The 16,023-nt window shown below is 35.6% G+C and overlaps 1 protein-coding gene across 3 annotated transcripts in view; it reads left to right on the top strand.

Annotated features, from left to right (window-relative positions):
- The window catches only part of LOC108579822 (myocyte-specific enhancer factor 2), a 56,668-nt gene that overhangs the window by 34,741 nt on the left and 5,904 nt on the right, over positions 1–16,023 (top strand). The window contains exons 3-4 of one of the 3 annotated variants that reach the window (XM_017943444.1): positions 12,973–13,089; positions 14,320–14,523. In XM_017943444.1, the coding sequence (XP_017798933.1) occupies positions 13,036–13,089; positions 14,320–14,523 (258 nt within the window). In that variant the 5' untranslated portion in view covers positions 12,973–13,035. Of the gene's footprint in view, positions 1–12,972; positions 13,090–14,319; positions 14,524–16,023 lie in introns of those variants that run through there. The other 2 variants (XM_017943445.1, XM_017943443.1) reach the window with 2 other exon arrangements.

Raw genomic sequence — 16,023 nt, 5'->3', positions numbered from 1 at the left:
CTCTCTTATCTGCTTTTCTCTCTTGCACTCTCTTTCTCTGTGTCAGAATTTCATCCACAAAATTCTTCTCGTTTCATTACAGTGAATAGGTCGAAAGAAACGGCGACAATTCCACGGTAATGGTGGCAATTTTGGTTGAAATAAACGCTGCCGCATTAGGGTAATTGGTTAATAACATGCCTAGTTAACATTGCTACCTTTGCTTGGGAAGAGATTTTTCGAGAAATATTCGAGGGCTTTTTGTCCTTTGTACTTCTGAGTTCCCCTTTCTTTGAACGTGTGAGAATTTTAATGTAGTTAAGGAGGAGGGACCAATTTGAAATTAACAAGGATGAGGAGATGAAGATGGAGAGGTGTCGATTATAGAATATTATTAGCAGATATTAAAAAATACTTTATGGATGAGCGATGTATAAAATTTTAAAGATGTGTAGTTATAATTGATGAGAACGGAAGAGAAATTTCAACTGCTCAAATGATCCTGAAGATGTGTAATATAATTGTGGAGGAAGAACGAGTTCCAAATTAGCTACTATTAGAACGTTTTGAACATGTATAATGTTTCACGAAGAAAGAGAGGTTTCAGTTATTGTAGAATGTTAGACATATTTTAATTACTAGATGTTAGAAAATTTTGATGAAACATCACACAAAATGATACATAAATTATCATTTTATTACTCATAATGAAGTACAGTATAATCAAGTATTACCTCTAAAGAAGTTTCGCTAATTCATCAGATTAAACGTAAAATTTTATTCGGTTATATCAGGCCAGATATTACCATTTTATTAAGTTACAAATAAAATTGCATTGACTTCGTTCTGTCCATCAATAAGCAATTATTCAAAACTGAAATCTGTTCTTAATTTAAGTCTTTAGATACGCCACTATTTAAAACTCTCATAAATTTTTAATTTCGAAAAATCTAAAGTCTAAGTCACAACCTATATCCATCGCAAATATACATATTTCAAATATCGCAGAAAAGTCATCTGAATATTGAAATTCTCGGGAAAAGTCATCTGAATATTGAAATTCTCGGGATGACGAAACACAAATACCTTGATATTTCTTCTCCTTTTTGTTTTTTATCGTACCATTATACGAAATTCTATTAATTTGATCGAAAGATGTGCAATTGTCTCGTTCGAGGAAACGCTTAAAGACTTTGGTAGGCCAGTTATAGAGGGTTTGAGGCATTCGACGAAGGTATTTTTGTAATGCAAACCTCTCGAAAGCATCTCGCGTAAACTTGCACGCTCTAGAATGCATAATGTATCGGCGTGTCTTCAACAAAAGTGCCTAACATTCTGTCGTTCAACGAAGATCATCCGACAATTTGACATCTACTATTGTTGCAGGCACAATTGTCACCGATAGGCCACATCGCGCGGTGCAATACATTGTGCTGTAACTGTTAAACAACCTTAGACGACATCGAGCACGATGACACCGGAATTTTTTGTAAAAATTAATTCTACTAGTTTATTCTGCTGTTCGAATAACAACTATAACGTGGGTAGATCAATCGTGAGAGAAATGAAATCGCAATTTTCATTAAAACTGTTTTTCTATATGATAGAATTATTTATCACAAAAGTGATAGAATTCTGGTAGAATTGTAATATACAGTGAAAATTAAAATTTAAGGGAGGAAATGGGAAATAACTGCGGAGAAATTTTTTACTATTTATTCAAGTTTCTTTCGGATACACTTTGAAAGGGATATTAGAGAAAAGTGAAAATTAAAATTTATAGGAAAAATGGGAAATAATTGCAGAAAAGTGTTTTGCTATTTATTTAGATCTTTTTTTGGATACCTGCGCGCAGACTCCATAAAAAATGAAGAATTTCTTTGTAATTTTTTATTTCCTATAGCACTTACTAACAATTTACTTAAACTAGACCTTCGAAAATTCTCCATATGATTTTGATAATGAAATAAAAATTGAAACTCGTCTCAGAGACGAGTGGTCTGTAGTTAAGGGTTAAACCCACTTTCATCCCTCGTTCACAGGGTCAGTAGCCCTTTCGACGTTCCTCTTTAGGCCAATTCTGAGTGTAGGGATGCGTGTGGACACACCGGACTCATGCTCTCTCCTCGAGTACGATGCTCGTCGTTTGTTATCCGTATCCGGATAATATTAATTACTTATCCACTGTCCTGTTTCTCGCGTCTTTTCGCGCTCCGTCGACGAGATCGATAGGCTAGGATATATTGAACACTTGCCGGCTCTCTCGACGGGTTAGGTTATCCGACCTCTGTAGGGGGACAGCTACATTGCAGCTCATGCATAATACATACGATCCGACCTGGAGTAGATTTATATTTACCCGCACCTGGGATAATTCGTTAAATATCGACAGGCATTGCCAGCTCTTGCTCCGACCTTTTTCGCGCACCGAGGATGATTCGACGGGACGTTTTTACCCTTGCCACGAATCCTCTTTGCCTTTTTCCTACTCTTCTGGCTCCTCTCACGCTTCCATTCGTGAGGAAACTCGAGATGGACCCAGTACCGACGGATAATTTCACTTGGTGGCCTTAGAATTTTAATACAAGTTACTTAAAAGAAAAAAAAAAGAAATTAAACTACTTGTATGCAGAATTTGTATATGTGTTACAGACAGATCCTAAAATCCATCAGTATTAACCCCTTGCCTTACGATTTTTTAATTACCATCTTAGTCTCCACTATTCACAGTTTTAAAATATCATATACAATATGCATTTTGTAATCGTCAAACTTAAATTGAAGCTGAAGCTAGAGCTAAAATGCAAATTAATTACAAATACAGTCTCTCTTTTGGCAGATCTTAACCATAATCTGCACCAAGAGTGTGATTATTATAAGGAAAGAGGTTAGTTGACATATTTTGGAAACACCCTATATAACATGGTGCTCCCTTGTTGCTAACTATTTAATTTGTAATTAGTTTCTTAGAACATTACTATTGCAAAAGTTATGTTATAATTTGAGGTTAAGTTTGATCTTATGATAAAAGTACTGGGATGTGGTTAATTATCAATGGGTTAAGCAAAGTTCGTTTATTTTCAACGATTGGTAATGTTTTATTCTTAACGTGAATATTTTATCGTAGTGTAGGTGGTGTCAAATTTTGATAATATTAAGACTGCTTGGTCATCGTGGAAATTGATTTTCCCTTTTTCTCCCTCATCTTGCCCGAAATTCGGGTCACTGTGACGATCATGTGTGTGCCTCCTTCGGTTGGCTCATCCTTCTGGAGGGGAAAAATTCTCTCGATCTGGCTATTCATTATTTAAATCTTGTGACAGCTTTGCCTCTGAATCGTTTATTCCGCTTATCGAATAATTCCGAGGGCCTGGCAATATTGTCGCCATACTTGGTTAAGTTTAAATGTTGCACTTCGACGATGTCCAATTATCTGGCATATTAAATTATAATAGACTTTATTATACGTTAAATAATTTTTTCTGTGCAAGTTTGAATTCTTCCCCCGATCATTTTTCTCCTTATATTATAAATTTCGTCACATTAAGTTTGTCCTAGATTGAACAATTCTTTAATTCTCATCCATTTTCTCTTTACATTAAATGCGTTGTGTTATATTTCAAATTTATTACATTAAATAATTCTCGTTGCGTACAATTTTCAAATTCAAATTCAATAGTCAAATTCATCGTATTATTATTGCAAATTTCTTGCATTAAATAATACATATACAAAATTCCCATATTTAATTAATTTAAATAAATAAATTGCCCAGTACCATTAATACACGCGTGTAATGTATAAATATTCAAATCTAGTCGCCATTTTGGAAAAACCTACCGTAATCTTTTCATCCTCGATTCAATTTCATTTCGCGCGGCTGTCGGATGGCTCGCGAATAACTGATGGAAGCTAGTCGCTAGCAGCCATCAAGCGTCTCGGCTCGCCGTTTAATATTTATCGAGTTGGATTTTCGAGTTTACCGGTGGCATCCGCTGTGATGTGGCTTCTGTGTTTGTCTGCCATCGTAATTCAACGTATTCGCCGCGATATTCGATCAACCGTCTTGTCAATTTCGTGCAGTGATCCGATACAAGTTAGAATATTTAACATTTTCTTCCTAGTGTTCCATTTGTGATGATAAAAGTATCATTTTCTGCTACTTTCTTTTAATTGATTTCTTTTCTGCCGAACAAACTGTTGAAACAACCTTGAAAATATGCACTGTACAATGATAATCATGTCAATAAATGTGATAATATTTCGTTGAAAAAATAAAAGTTTGTAACGGTACGATGATTTTATAATATACACGAATAATTTGAATGTTCCTATAAGACAGGGTATTGAATGGATATTTAGTGTTTATATATTATGTGGGGCGACGTGTCTTAAGGAGATGCAGAAAAAGAAAATGCATGGGATTAAAAATCTGATATAGTGTGCACGACGGATTAGGCGGGAATAAACAAGCCTGATGTACGCGAATAGGTTGATAGTTCAGCTATGACTATATACTTGTGCACGAACTGTACACGCGTCGAGTTATCGACACGTAAAAGAGACGTTTCTATTGCGCGTAGTATCGTATCTCTATGATTCCATGCTCAATGACCTAAGGATCCCTAGTTTTATAGTTTGCATCGATAGTTCAGGTTTCGATCATCCAAACATTTGAAATATGCGAAATAATTATCGAACGATTGAAGATTTGTGAACATTCGATAAGTTGTATTTAGATTATTCAAATCGCGAGTAATCGAAGATAAACATCGAAAGTTCCAGTGTTTCGTCAATTACGACAGACATTTTGCTCGTCAGAATGTCATTTTCCGTGAGAAGTGAGAAGCAATCGACTTCGATTCGTCACTCGAACGTCCGATACTACACGTGTGTATCGATCGATAATCGTGGTTCAGGAAGTGTGAACCTGTTTATAATATACAATCGTTATTTTCATCCTCGAACGTGTATACTTTAGGTTCGCGCAAGTGACATAGGCTATAAAACGTCAAGTTAGATTCTTTAACCGCGCCGTTATTTCTGGCCGGCGAAATATTAATAAAGTGTAAAGATGCCGCTTTTATGCGTGGCTGTCTGAACTTTTTGTGGTTATAATTTACATTGACTGTGACGTGAGCCGACTTACAACTTACAACTTACAGGTTACGTTTATGAATGACTCGTGATATTTCGGTAATATTTATGTATTTTTAATACCCGAACATCAGGATATTTTTTCTCCCTGATTGTTGCTTTATTTCAAATCCAAATATTCAATCATTCTAAAGTTTCGAAAGCTCCATGTGGTGTATTTTTTTTCAACACTTCTTCATTTTCATGTATACGCTTAATAGCATGCTGTTTAAAATTGTCTGTCGTCAAAAATTCGTAAAAATGCGAAACATTAATAGTCTTTATCATTCGTATACCCATTTACTCTGTACATAGTAGGATATTCTAATAACCTCAAATAATAAATTTCTGTTTCAATTTTAAATTTCAAAAATTTAATTTTCCGTATTAAAAAAAATATGTCCGTTAAATCAATTTATAACGAACTGTCCACGTACAAATGCGAATTTAGTTGACAGTCAACCGTTATTGCTCGAGAATCGAAAACAACGTCATTCAACGCGAGGTTGAAGCTGGAATGCCAGCGCGACCGTTCTGGCTGGAAGTAACGCGCATGCGTGGCGCATAGAGCGGTGCGCGATTGGCCAAACAGCGTCTGACGTTGTCTTGACGGTGGCCAATCGACGGCCGAAGCTCGTCGACGTTAGCTCGGCGTGCCGAGGCGAACTTCAGAGGCGAGGTGGACCGACTGGTATGTGCAACACGGCCAGCCCGCCCCCCTCCTCCATTCACCCTCTTTCTCTCTTTCTCTTTCTCTCTCTTTCTTTCGTTCCCGTGCTCTCCACGCGACTTCCTCAAATCTTTATTTCAGGCTCGACCGCGAACTGGTCGAGGCGCGCGCGGCCCGCTTTTTTACCGTCCCGATACGACGCTTCTAAATTTGAATCTCTTCTTTACGAAGGCAGTGCGAATCGACGGCTCGCCGCACGTGAAAAAATATTTTAAGAAGGAACGCGCGTTTCTAGTCATCGTTTCTAGTCAACCAGGACATTCTAACCTAGCTAACTTGGTGTGTCCCTGGGTAACCGCTAGATCCTGAGAAATCGTTTCGTCAGCGCTTGTGCACGTTATAAACAATACGACGGACTGTGGTAAATGTGAACAAGAATACAGAAAAAGTATCGATATATTACAATATATATCGTTAGAGCAGAGGAAAAAGAAAGAAGTGTAAGAAGAAGAAGAAAAAGAAGAAGAAGAAGAAGAAGAAGAAGAAGAAGAAGGAGGAGGAGAGGCTCGAAGTAATAAAGGAAATTGTGATCGTCGTCGTTGTCCGTCGTCGTAACGAATCTAATATGTGATTGGCTTGTTCTCGAATGTTTGACGAACCGAACGAAATCCGGCGTGTGAGACAAGTGTGACGCGTGTCGAAGATCGAATCGCCAGAAACGAGTGCAAGTTGATTCGTGCCAAAAAAATCTTGTGTGTTATTTTCGCGTAACCGCGTCAAGGAGAAGTTTTGTTTTGATCTTAAAGTTGTACCTTTCGCGAGGGTGTTAGTGGGGAGAGATATCGATCGCGGGACCATTGACGTCCGTTCTGGAGAACGAGCTTTTCTCCTCGCACCTTTGACTAGGTTAACCTCTCGATAATTGTATTTTCTCACTCATAGCTACATACGTATATATAGATATACATATATATACACACATATATATTGTACATAGCATATATATACACATATATATTTCCTACGTGTGAATATGTATACGCGTGTGTTGTTTTGCGTGTACACGTACGAATGAAAATTAGATACTGGCTAGTATTCAAGAAATTGGAAAACGTGCCTGTTTCAACGTAAACTGTTTTTGTGACCGATGGAGGCCGTTCCATGAATCTCTGGTTGAACGTTTGTTGAAAGAGAAGTGAAGCTGAAGGCGAACATAACCCGTCGGATGTATCATCTGTGATCGAGAAGTCACTTTCACGAGTCTAAATTTCGCTTAGAAATACATGGAATTTTGATAAACGAGAAACGTGTGGATTTTTGACCGTCGTATGATAGAGTGCCTGTAAACAATCCTCCAGTTACATTGTGATAACAACATCTGTGAAGAGTGCGCGATCTCGCCATCTTTGTTTTGATATCGATTCAGTGTGCGCAGGAAGATCGATCGATTGGCGAACGGGCCGTCGAGATGTTCGACTGATCGAGCTCACTTCGAGTCGGTGAGTTAACAGACGCGATGTACTATTATGAAATAATTTTCCTTTTTGAATTAATAGTTGATTATTCGTAATCGTTATTATTCAATAAATCTCAACTATTAAATAAAATATATGCTTTCTTTTAAGTATACTGCGTATTAAAGTAAAAACGTGCGGTACTCTGAACGTTAAAATTCGGATAACCTAAAAATGTTGAAAATGGAAATATGAATATTTATTAGTCTGTAGACACTTACCAATGTGTTATTGCATAAATGTTTAAAAAAAAATTCCGATGTTCTGGGACGCATGTTTCCCCGACTGTTTTCTCACTTGTGTGTGTTTTTTTGCGAACGGCGCCACAATCACATGATGGATCAACGAGCGAATCGAACGGTCCGCGATATCGAGATAACGTTGATCCGGTTGCAGACGAACTACTCGAAGGAAGCGGTTTGGCAAAGTTCAACGTATCATGCTATACACTGAATACGTCTGACGAGCACGGTTTTAAATGTGATAAAGCTGTGTTATCGCTGTCCGTGTTAGCGCTCGTATCGAAATTGGTACACCGAATTAAAGTAGTCCATCTGCGTCTTGGCCTAAGTAACATTTCACGCTGTAAGCTAGGCGCCATTTAAATATCGCGCTAGTGTTAGTAGCAGAGCGCTATATCAGATGATTATTAATGGGCATTATTTTATATTATCGCCTTATAATAGAATTAAAAATAATTCAAGTAGCACTGCTATATTGGCAGCGATGAAGTGTTAGATCTTCTCTACTTTTATCCATGCTCAGCATCGTTTCTCGCGACTCTATTAAGGATGGGTGCCGTCCGTGAAAGTAATAAAGATATCATTGCTAGAATCAATGGTTCCAAAGTTCTCTTCTTGCAAAATTTTATTAGATTCTTCCGAAGCAGATATGATATAATAAAAATCCCACTAGGTTCCAATGTCAATTGATTAAAAAAATTGTATTACATATGTTGTTGAATATTATATCAGTAACTTAAATTGCAAATTCATTCTTCGTAAAATGATAGAATTAATATGATCTCAGACAGAATTATCACAGACTTTGCGACAAATATCAAACAAACCGTTTATAAATAAATGTCTGCAACTAAAATAGGCATAAAAATGAACAATAATTATAAAAAAATTACACAATAGATAATAAAGAATCCAGTTAGAATGAATAGGTATTATTAATGCCTAATAGCAACACGAAAAAAAAAAATAGATGAAAAAAAGCTATTTTTTTTTCTTTTTCTGAAAAGAAAAAAGTGTAACTGAATTAAAGTTTGATTTTAAAATTCATCGAACGCGAATACCGTAGTTTTCAGCAGAGAGTAAAAACTTTAGTGTTTTACAGTACAGTTGAAAACTTGATATGATAGGGATTGCTACTGAACGCGAGTGAAAAATGCGACGTGTATAGAGAAATATACGCGGTGGTCGCTGACCCTTGGTTCGCGTTCTACGCTCTTGTATAATAAACCGAATTCGATCGTACGACAGCTCGAGCGGCAACCTCTTCCTCTAGCCTCTCCACGAGTATTCTCTCTATTGTCACTAGCGAAGAAAGCATAGAGCCTCCATTGGTTCGCGCTCGAGCCTTCTTTTTCCACTACTCGATGGCCAATAATCGTTTGCAGAGTTTCGTAATACGAGAAACGTACGATCAAATACTGAATGAACGTTTCATTCTGATAACTTCTCCTCTATTGAAACAAATGGAAAATTTATTTGCCAAATTTACGTGTGTGTTATTACAGTTTGAAAATTACGAATAGTCATTCTCTGATAAATATTCACCGAAGTATAATATTTGATAATGAAGCATTCATCACTAAACTAATCTTCAATATGATATGATTAAACACACATTCGATACTTCAGTTATGTAAATAAAAGAACGTAGATTTGATATATACTTTCTTCGTGCATGTTCTATAAGTATGCAGAAGCGAGGTAAGAATTTAAAAAAAAAAAAAAAAGGCGTTTCGTACCTGGTTAAAGGTATAATAAGCACTCCAGAAGTAATTAGATCGCTTAAATAGTTTCTAGTGTTTACCGTCCTTGCGAATCGCGTGTTGTGAACCACAGGGACGGTATTGGAATCGCCGCTTTGATTTGATATCACGAAAGCCGACGGATTCACGAGTGTGATATAATTACGATCGGTGACGGTGCAACATAATTTCGCGATGCACAAGATAGGCGCGACAAAAATAACGTTTGCCCGTGAAACGCGCGTTAATTCATATAGCGAGAGATCGCGTGCTCGGAATGAATGAAAGGGGGTTCGGTAAATATAGTTGATGGAGCTTAGAATTAGAACGACGTTAAAGCCAATGTTTTTACCGGACTCGACTGTTTGATTTGAATGAAGTTCGATTTATCGAATCAATATGAACAATCGAATACTTGAACAGATTAACATTTAAATTCAGCAAGGGTTGTTCTTTTATCAAATCGAGAATCGATCGATATATCGATTAATATGCATTCCATTCGATTAATCAAATCGAATGTTTAACATTCAAATTTGAAATTTGAAAATTGGATACTTGAACACGTTAACGTTTTGAATTCGATGAGAGTTGTTTTATCGAATTGAAAATCGATCGATACATCGATTTATCGAGACCAACCGGATACTTAGTATTTGTGTCGGTTTATCAAATCCGAATGCGTATCCATATATCGAATCAAATTTAAATTAAATTAAATCAAATCGAACATTCAACGTTCAAATTGAAAATTCCGTACGAAATTGAAATTTTACTTTGATTGATCCGATCGCACGTGCGTGCAGGCTAATTATTTATCAGCTTTCCATAGAACACGGTTAATAGATAATGTGAAACAGAAGCTCTGGAAGTCACTTCACGATCTTTTCAAGATACACAATACATTATCTAATCGCGGCCGTCTGGTGCAAAGGTAATTTGATTTTTCTACTCATCTGTCGCTGACATTGCACTAGCGCAACTTTATCGTTGATTACACTCGACGTATGGGCAGCAATTGTCGATTATGATAATGGCCTATAATTTAGACGGAAGGTGAAAGGGAGCATTAAAAAGGAACGAACAATCAAATTGTACCGCAATTACTTTGCTCATGAAACATCGTGAAAATTCCATTGACAGATTGTGCAGATACATTTAAATACGTAAATACACACAGTCACCGTAAGGTGTAATTTTTTTCTTCCGTCATTAATTTCACGACTCGAAAGCTCCCCCTTGTTAATGGTACAAAATTCAAACGAAATTTCTTTTTAATAGGTTCGCGCGCGCGCACCAGCTTTTCCTTCGTTAGCCGGCATTAATTGGCACGAGATAGCTCGTGCCAACGTAACTCGATGTACCTGTATACTTTGAGGAAAACTCGAGCGACAAAGTCGATTATTACGTACGTTAATTATCGACGATAAAATGGAAAGCAATCGATCGCGTTTATTACGCATTTACGCCGTACTAATTGCAGTAACGTCGTAATTATTTACGTACGCCTTATGCCCCCCCGATTTTGTCCGTCTAAGCGAAATTAGGTTATTTCTGTGTGTATAGTATACCTATTTACGTTATTTCGTCTTTCAATAGAGATTCGAGAAAATACCAGAGAATGAAGAAAAAAATTCAATTTCACTATCTTTCACTTTAGATTTTAAATTTCTCACTTTAGAAACCATTTTATTCGTTGTGAAAATGAAAATGGCGACCCAGTTTGTGATTCCAGTTGATTAAATTTTATACTGAAAATTTTCCAATAACTCTCCCTTTCAGTTTTAATTTTCAAGACTGATTCGTACAAAAATGGAACTTTTTGATTTGATGGAAAATTGACATTTTTCGTATTATCGTTTTCGAATATATTCATATTTTGTTTCTTAATTTTTATATCGTTTATATAAGACCGCATTTAATGAACACAGTACCGTGAAACGGTTAGGAAAACTTTATCGAACGTAAACGCGATCGGATTAAGCGAAAATTGATTCATTAGGACTATCTACACCTTCACTTTGGTAATGGGGAAGCGGGAACAGCAATGTCTCGTTTTATCATGCATCGTTACTTATCAGCGTCATTCTCGTAATATCGAAACCACAAGTTAATTACAACTTTGTTGTTCCACGATCGATAAACCGTGTTGCGTTAGATCAATTAATTGATCTCGCTTTTGTTTCCACACGTGGTGTAAATTAGTCGCATAGTAATACATTTTTAAACACATTGTCGTGTTGTTTTCTTAAACAGCTGACAATTATAGTCTGCTGTCAAAGCATAATTGTTCAGAAAAGAGAAAAATATTATTTTCAATTCTGTTATCTAACCTAACCAACACTACCATGGAAGAAATTCAAGAGAAACATTAATTAAAAGATGAATCTAATTTATAATTTTTGTGATAATGAAAAAATATGGTGAATTATTCTCATATGATGATTAGCAATCTAGAATTGTGAAGAAAATTTGCAATTCCATTGTTAGAAGGTAATAAAATAATTTCTCATTGATGAATACATTGCGTAATAATGAATTAAGGAGAATTTAAATTTAGTCACGATTACAAATGGTCAAATGAATCAGCACAGTAGAATTCTTCGTTTCAATAGAATTCTACGTTCTACCTGCGAGCAGACGTTCGCAAACAATGCGGTTTTGTGTTAGACAGAATTTCAATGTTTTCAACACGTTGAAGGCCACGTGGGTGATCGGTGATCCAACTGTGATATTTACTTAAAATAGGACGGTAATTTCCATGATGGAATGAAGTCGAAACAACATGAGAATCGAATCATTTCACTATTTAATTTAGTCTTAACCCTTTGAAATTAAAGTAAAAGTAAGTTGACGTAATTAACAATTTAACTGAGTATCCAAATTTAACTTAATTTCACTTTTATTCATGAAATAATAATAAAACTACGGTTAGCCACAATGTTCATTCGTAAAATCATTTGAAATTCCCGCTCCATTCTTACACAACGCAAATTCCCTAAAGATCGATAATCGAAAGTGAGATTAGTCGAACGATAAAGTGTTACTTCAATCGGCTTGAATGGAGGCACGAGCGAGATGCATCCGTTATTTTCCGTCGAATTTATTGTGTCATCGAAGTTGGTTGACTTGTTCACTGGACGACATTAATCGATACGCGAACGCGACACGTGCTTTATACGCGTTTCAGCATTAGGCTTGAAACGCATGGTCCAGTTCTGTCGCGCACGTTTCGAACTGCATGCAATATACAAACAGTGCTCGCATTCTATAGTTTTCTATGGGTCCGCGCGCGCTTTTTGTTTCTCAGACCGCCAGTTAAATCGCGCCCTTTTGTTCGCCGTTCGAAAGTTACCGCCGTTTCAACTTCAAATTCATCATGGCCGCCGATGAAACGCGTTGAAACTTGTTATACGTGTTTTTTTCATTTCTTTTTTAATGTTACTTATTACGTCAACTGCAGAGACGATGGTTCGTTAGTTTTCTATAAAAAAAAACTAAGCGAAGAGTATTTTGAGTAGTACGTTGAATTGAAAAAGTTTTGAAAGAAATGTATAGGGTGTCTCAAAATATGTGATACATATGGAATGAAATAAACTGCAGCCTTAAATGTCAATAAAAAATAAATTAATATTTGACTAAATTATAAAAAGTATAAAAGCAATAAGGAAGTGCTATTTTTGTTTCAGTGTTTTTAATATTCCATCCAGAGGTTCCGAAGAGCTGTCCCATCTCCACAACGCCGTACAAAAATGGGTCGGAAGAAGATTCAAATTTCGCGCATCACGGACGAACGGAATCGTCAGGTACTACGAATTTCCATAAAAAAAAAGGAACTAAACTGAGTCAGAAAACATTATCATGAAGAAATATTTCCTTCATCGTCTGATAATTTCTTCTTAAAGATTTACACCACAATTGTACAGGGTGGCTCATAAGTAGCTTTACCATTTGAAAATTGAGTAACTTTTTTTTCTATTATGTCTTAAAATTTTTATTTCAGATTTTGGAAAAATTTTGTTCAATTTTTGAGCTACTTTGTCTATTATAAAATACCAAAACGAATAAACATTTTTTAATTCTTTTTAGTACGAGAATTATTAAGAAAATAGTGTCTTACATCAGAATTTGTTTTTTCAGTGCAATATGTTTGTATTCGAAACAACTCCTATCAAAACCAATACTGATGGAACTGATAGTAAATCAGCGATACCGATCACCAAAGCATTGTTTTCTTTTCTAAGCAGTGCTATCTGTATTAAGTCTACAAGCACTTGAAATCACTTAACAGAAAAAATTCACCGTTGCGTAACATACACTCAACATGCTATTACATACTAGCAAGATACTCAAAACAGAAACTCATTCAGAACAAAACCATTAGTCATTACTGTACATCGTTGTACCCTTAAACTACTTCACCACATTATCAATAAAAATTTACTCTCTGTTTCTATTCTGTTATCATACTGTTATTAATATTTTTTTTCTTTTACATTGATAAAACTAGCGTTACTAATGTATCAGATATTAAAAATAAACATTGAAAATATGTGAACACTTAAAAAAAATATATATGTACACTTTATATGCTGATTATATATACATTGAGAATAAGTATTAATCCGTTAACCATGGTAAAAAATTAATTCTGGAATATTAACATTAATGTCTAAAAATAATATTTGTATCTTTCTACTTAGGGGAGACACGGGCACAATTGGAAACAACGAATAATTGTCTTTTCAAGACTAATTGCAGATAATAAAACTACTGAGTTTAAAAATTATTAGTATTATTTTCCAAAAAATGAAAAAAATGGTTAAAGTAAAACCCCAGTCTTCTCTACTATTTCATTATAGTATTAATACAATTACATTTCGAAATAATAAATGAACTATAAAGGACCAGAATTGCCACTGGTATCAAAGATAAGCATTGTATCAGTCTCATCAGTATGCCACTGATTAAAGAACAATTCAAGATGGTCGAGATAAACAGTCAGAGATGATTGATTTCTGATGATCCTCCAACAGGTGACCTTCAACAAAAGGAAGTTCGGGGTGATGAAGAAGGCGTATGAGCTGTCGGTGCTGTGCGACTGCGAGATCGCCCTGATTATCTTCAGTTCGAGTAACAAGCTGTATCAGTATGCGAGCACCGACATGGACAAGGTTCTTCTCAAGTACACCGAGTACAACGAACCCCACGAGTCTCTCACCAACAAGAATATCATCGAGGTGAGCCGATTTCTCCTCGGTAATTTTCAAGCTTCCCAACCACGTTTCCGAATCTACACCATAATGGTGAAAAAGGAGGTGGTGAATTGGTAGAAAAGAAGGGTAGCTGTTGTTGACAGAGTTTTTCCATGATATACAGTTTCTAGAATGATACTATGTTATTGAAATTAATATTTGGTAAAAAAGAAAAGATAATTGGAGAATTCATGTCTGAGTTCTACTTTTTAACGCCTTTTGGAAAATTGGCAATTTTATATTTGTTTATATGTAGTTAATGATGAATGCAGCGTTTAAGCAGCTTAGAATATCAGTTTCAGTTAGATTTTGTATTTATTAGAGCATTGTACAAGTGTTCCTTTTATACATTTTTCTATGGTAATTATAGTATCCAATTTTGAGTTTAATATTCTTGGAAAAATTGAAGAAGACATCTCTGGTACCATTTTGGTGAGCATGCTCTGGTAACCACTGCCTTCAGTACTCCAGAATATTCTACTATTCGCTAAAAAATTGGAGAATCCATTTACCCACGATGATTACAACGATCAAAAAGCATTGAAAATAATCATACTTTTAGAGAACCGTTATAACCCAGTTTGTTTTTGTTTTTCTTTTGCAAAAAACACATGCGAAACGTCCCAGAAAGTTTTCCACAACGTCGTCCTCGAGTATGATCCTCTATTTTAGATAATGAAGACGTTTCTTCAAGAGCAACAGGAACGTGTTTCAAATCCAAACGAGCATCGCCTCCAAAAAACTTGTCCTATGTTCATTTAAATAATATGTCAGAGTACATCCAAGCGTGTCTTTGCATTTTCAAGGCCGATTAGGCTATGGTACAGAGAGTTGGTATACTGTGTATAAAGTCGTTTAGCGAATCCTGTTGAGTCTACTGGAGGACATTTTTCAAGAAGAAGAACATAAACCACTTCTGACGAATAAAAAATGATTATTTACATGCGGCACAATTATGCGAGGGTAATAATAATTATCTTCGAGCTACTGTGCCTCACTGTAAACATTATTTGTTTTCTTATCTTCTCTTGTAATAGCCAAAACGTTTTATCAACGCAACTATCTCGCTTTAAAGTCAGTTATTTATCAGCGGTGTGTGATTTATTTCATTAAGTATGTTAATACGCGGGTTATATTCTAGAAATAAAATGCACATTTCACGTACGTGAAAAGAAACAGGGATTTTTATTATTGGTATGAATTGAATATAGAGTGGGCTCAAAAATGGATTCTTCAATTTCTTTTGACTTGTTCGTGGAATATTCCATTGTCAATGCTTTGGAGACCATTTTATCATTTTTTTTTTGGAGTAATATGCCACTACTGTGTGTATCATATTTTCAAGGGAAAAGCTTTATAGTTTGCAAAAGGAAATTTTTCAAACGAAAAATTTCAGGCATTTAATTTTCAAAGGAAAACTTCTGATTCTTGAAAGTCTCTTCAATTTGCAGAAAAGAAACTGTAAAAATAAAAAAAGAGTACCTA

The sequence above is a fragment of the Habropoda laboriosa genome, unplaced genomic scaffold (genome assembly GCF_001263275.1).
Source record: "Habropoda laboriosa isolate 0110345459 unplaced genomic scaffold, ASM126327v1 scaffold72, whole genome shotgun sequence".
Classification (NCBI taxonomy): domain Eukaryota; kingdom Metazoa; phylum Arthropoda; class Insecta; order Hymenoptera; family Apidae; genus Habropoda; species Habropoda laboriosa.
This window is presented reverse-complemented; position numbering and strand designations above follow the sequence as displayed.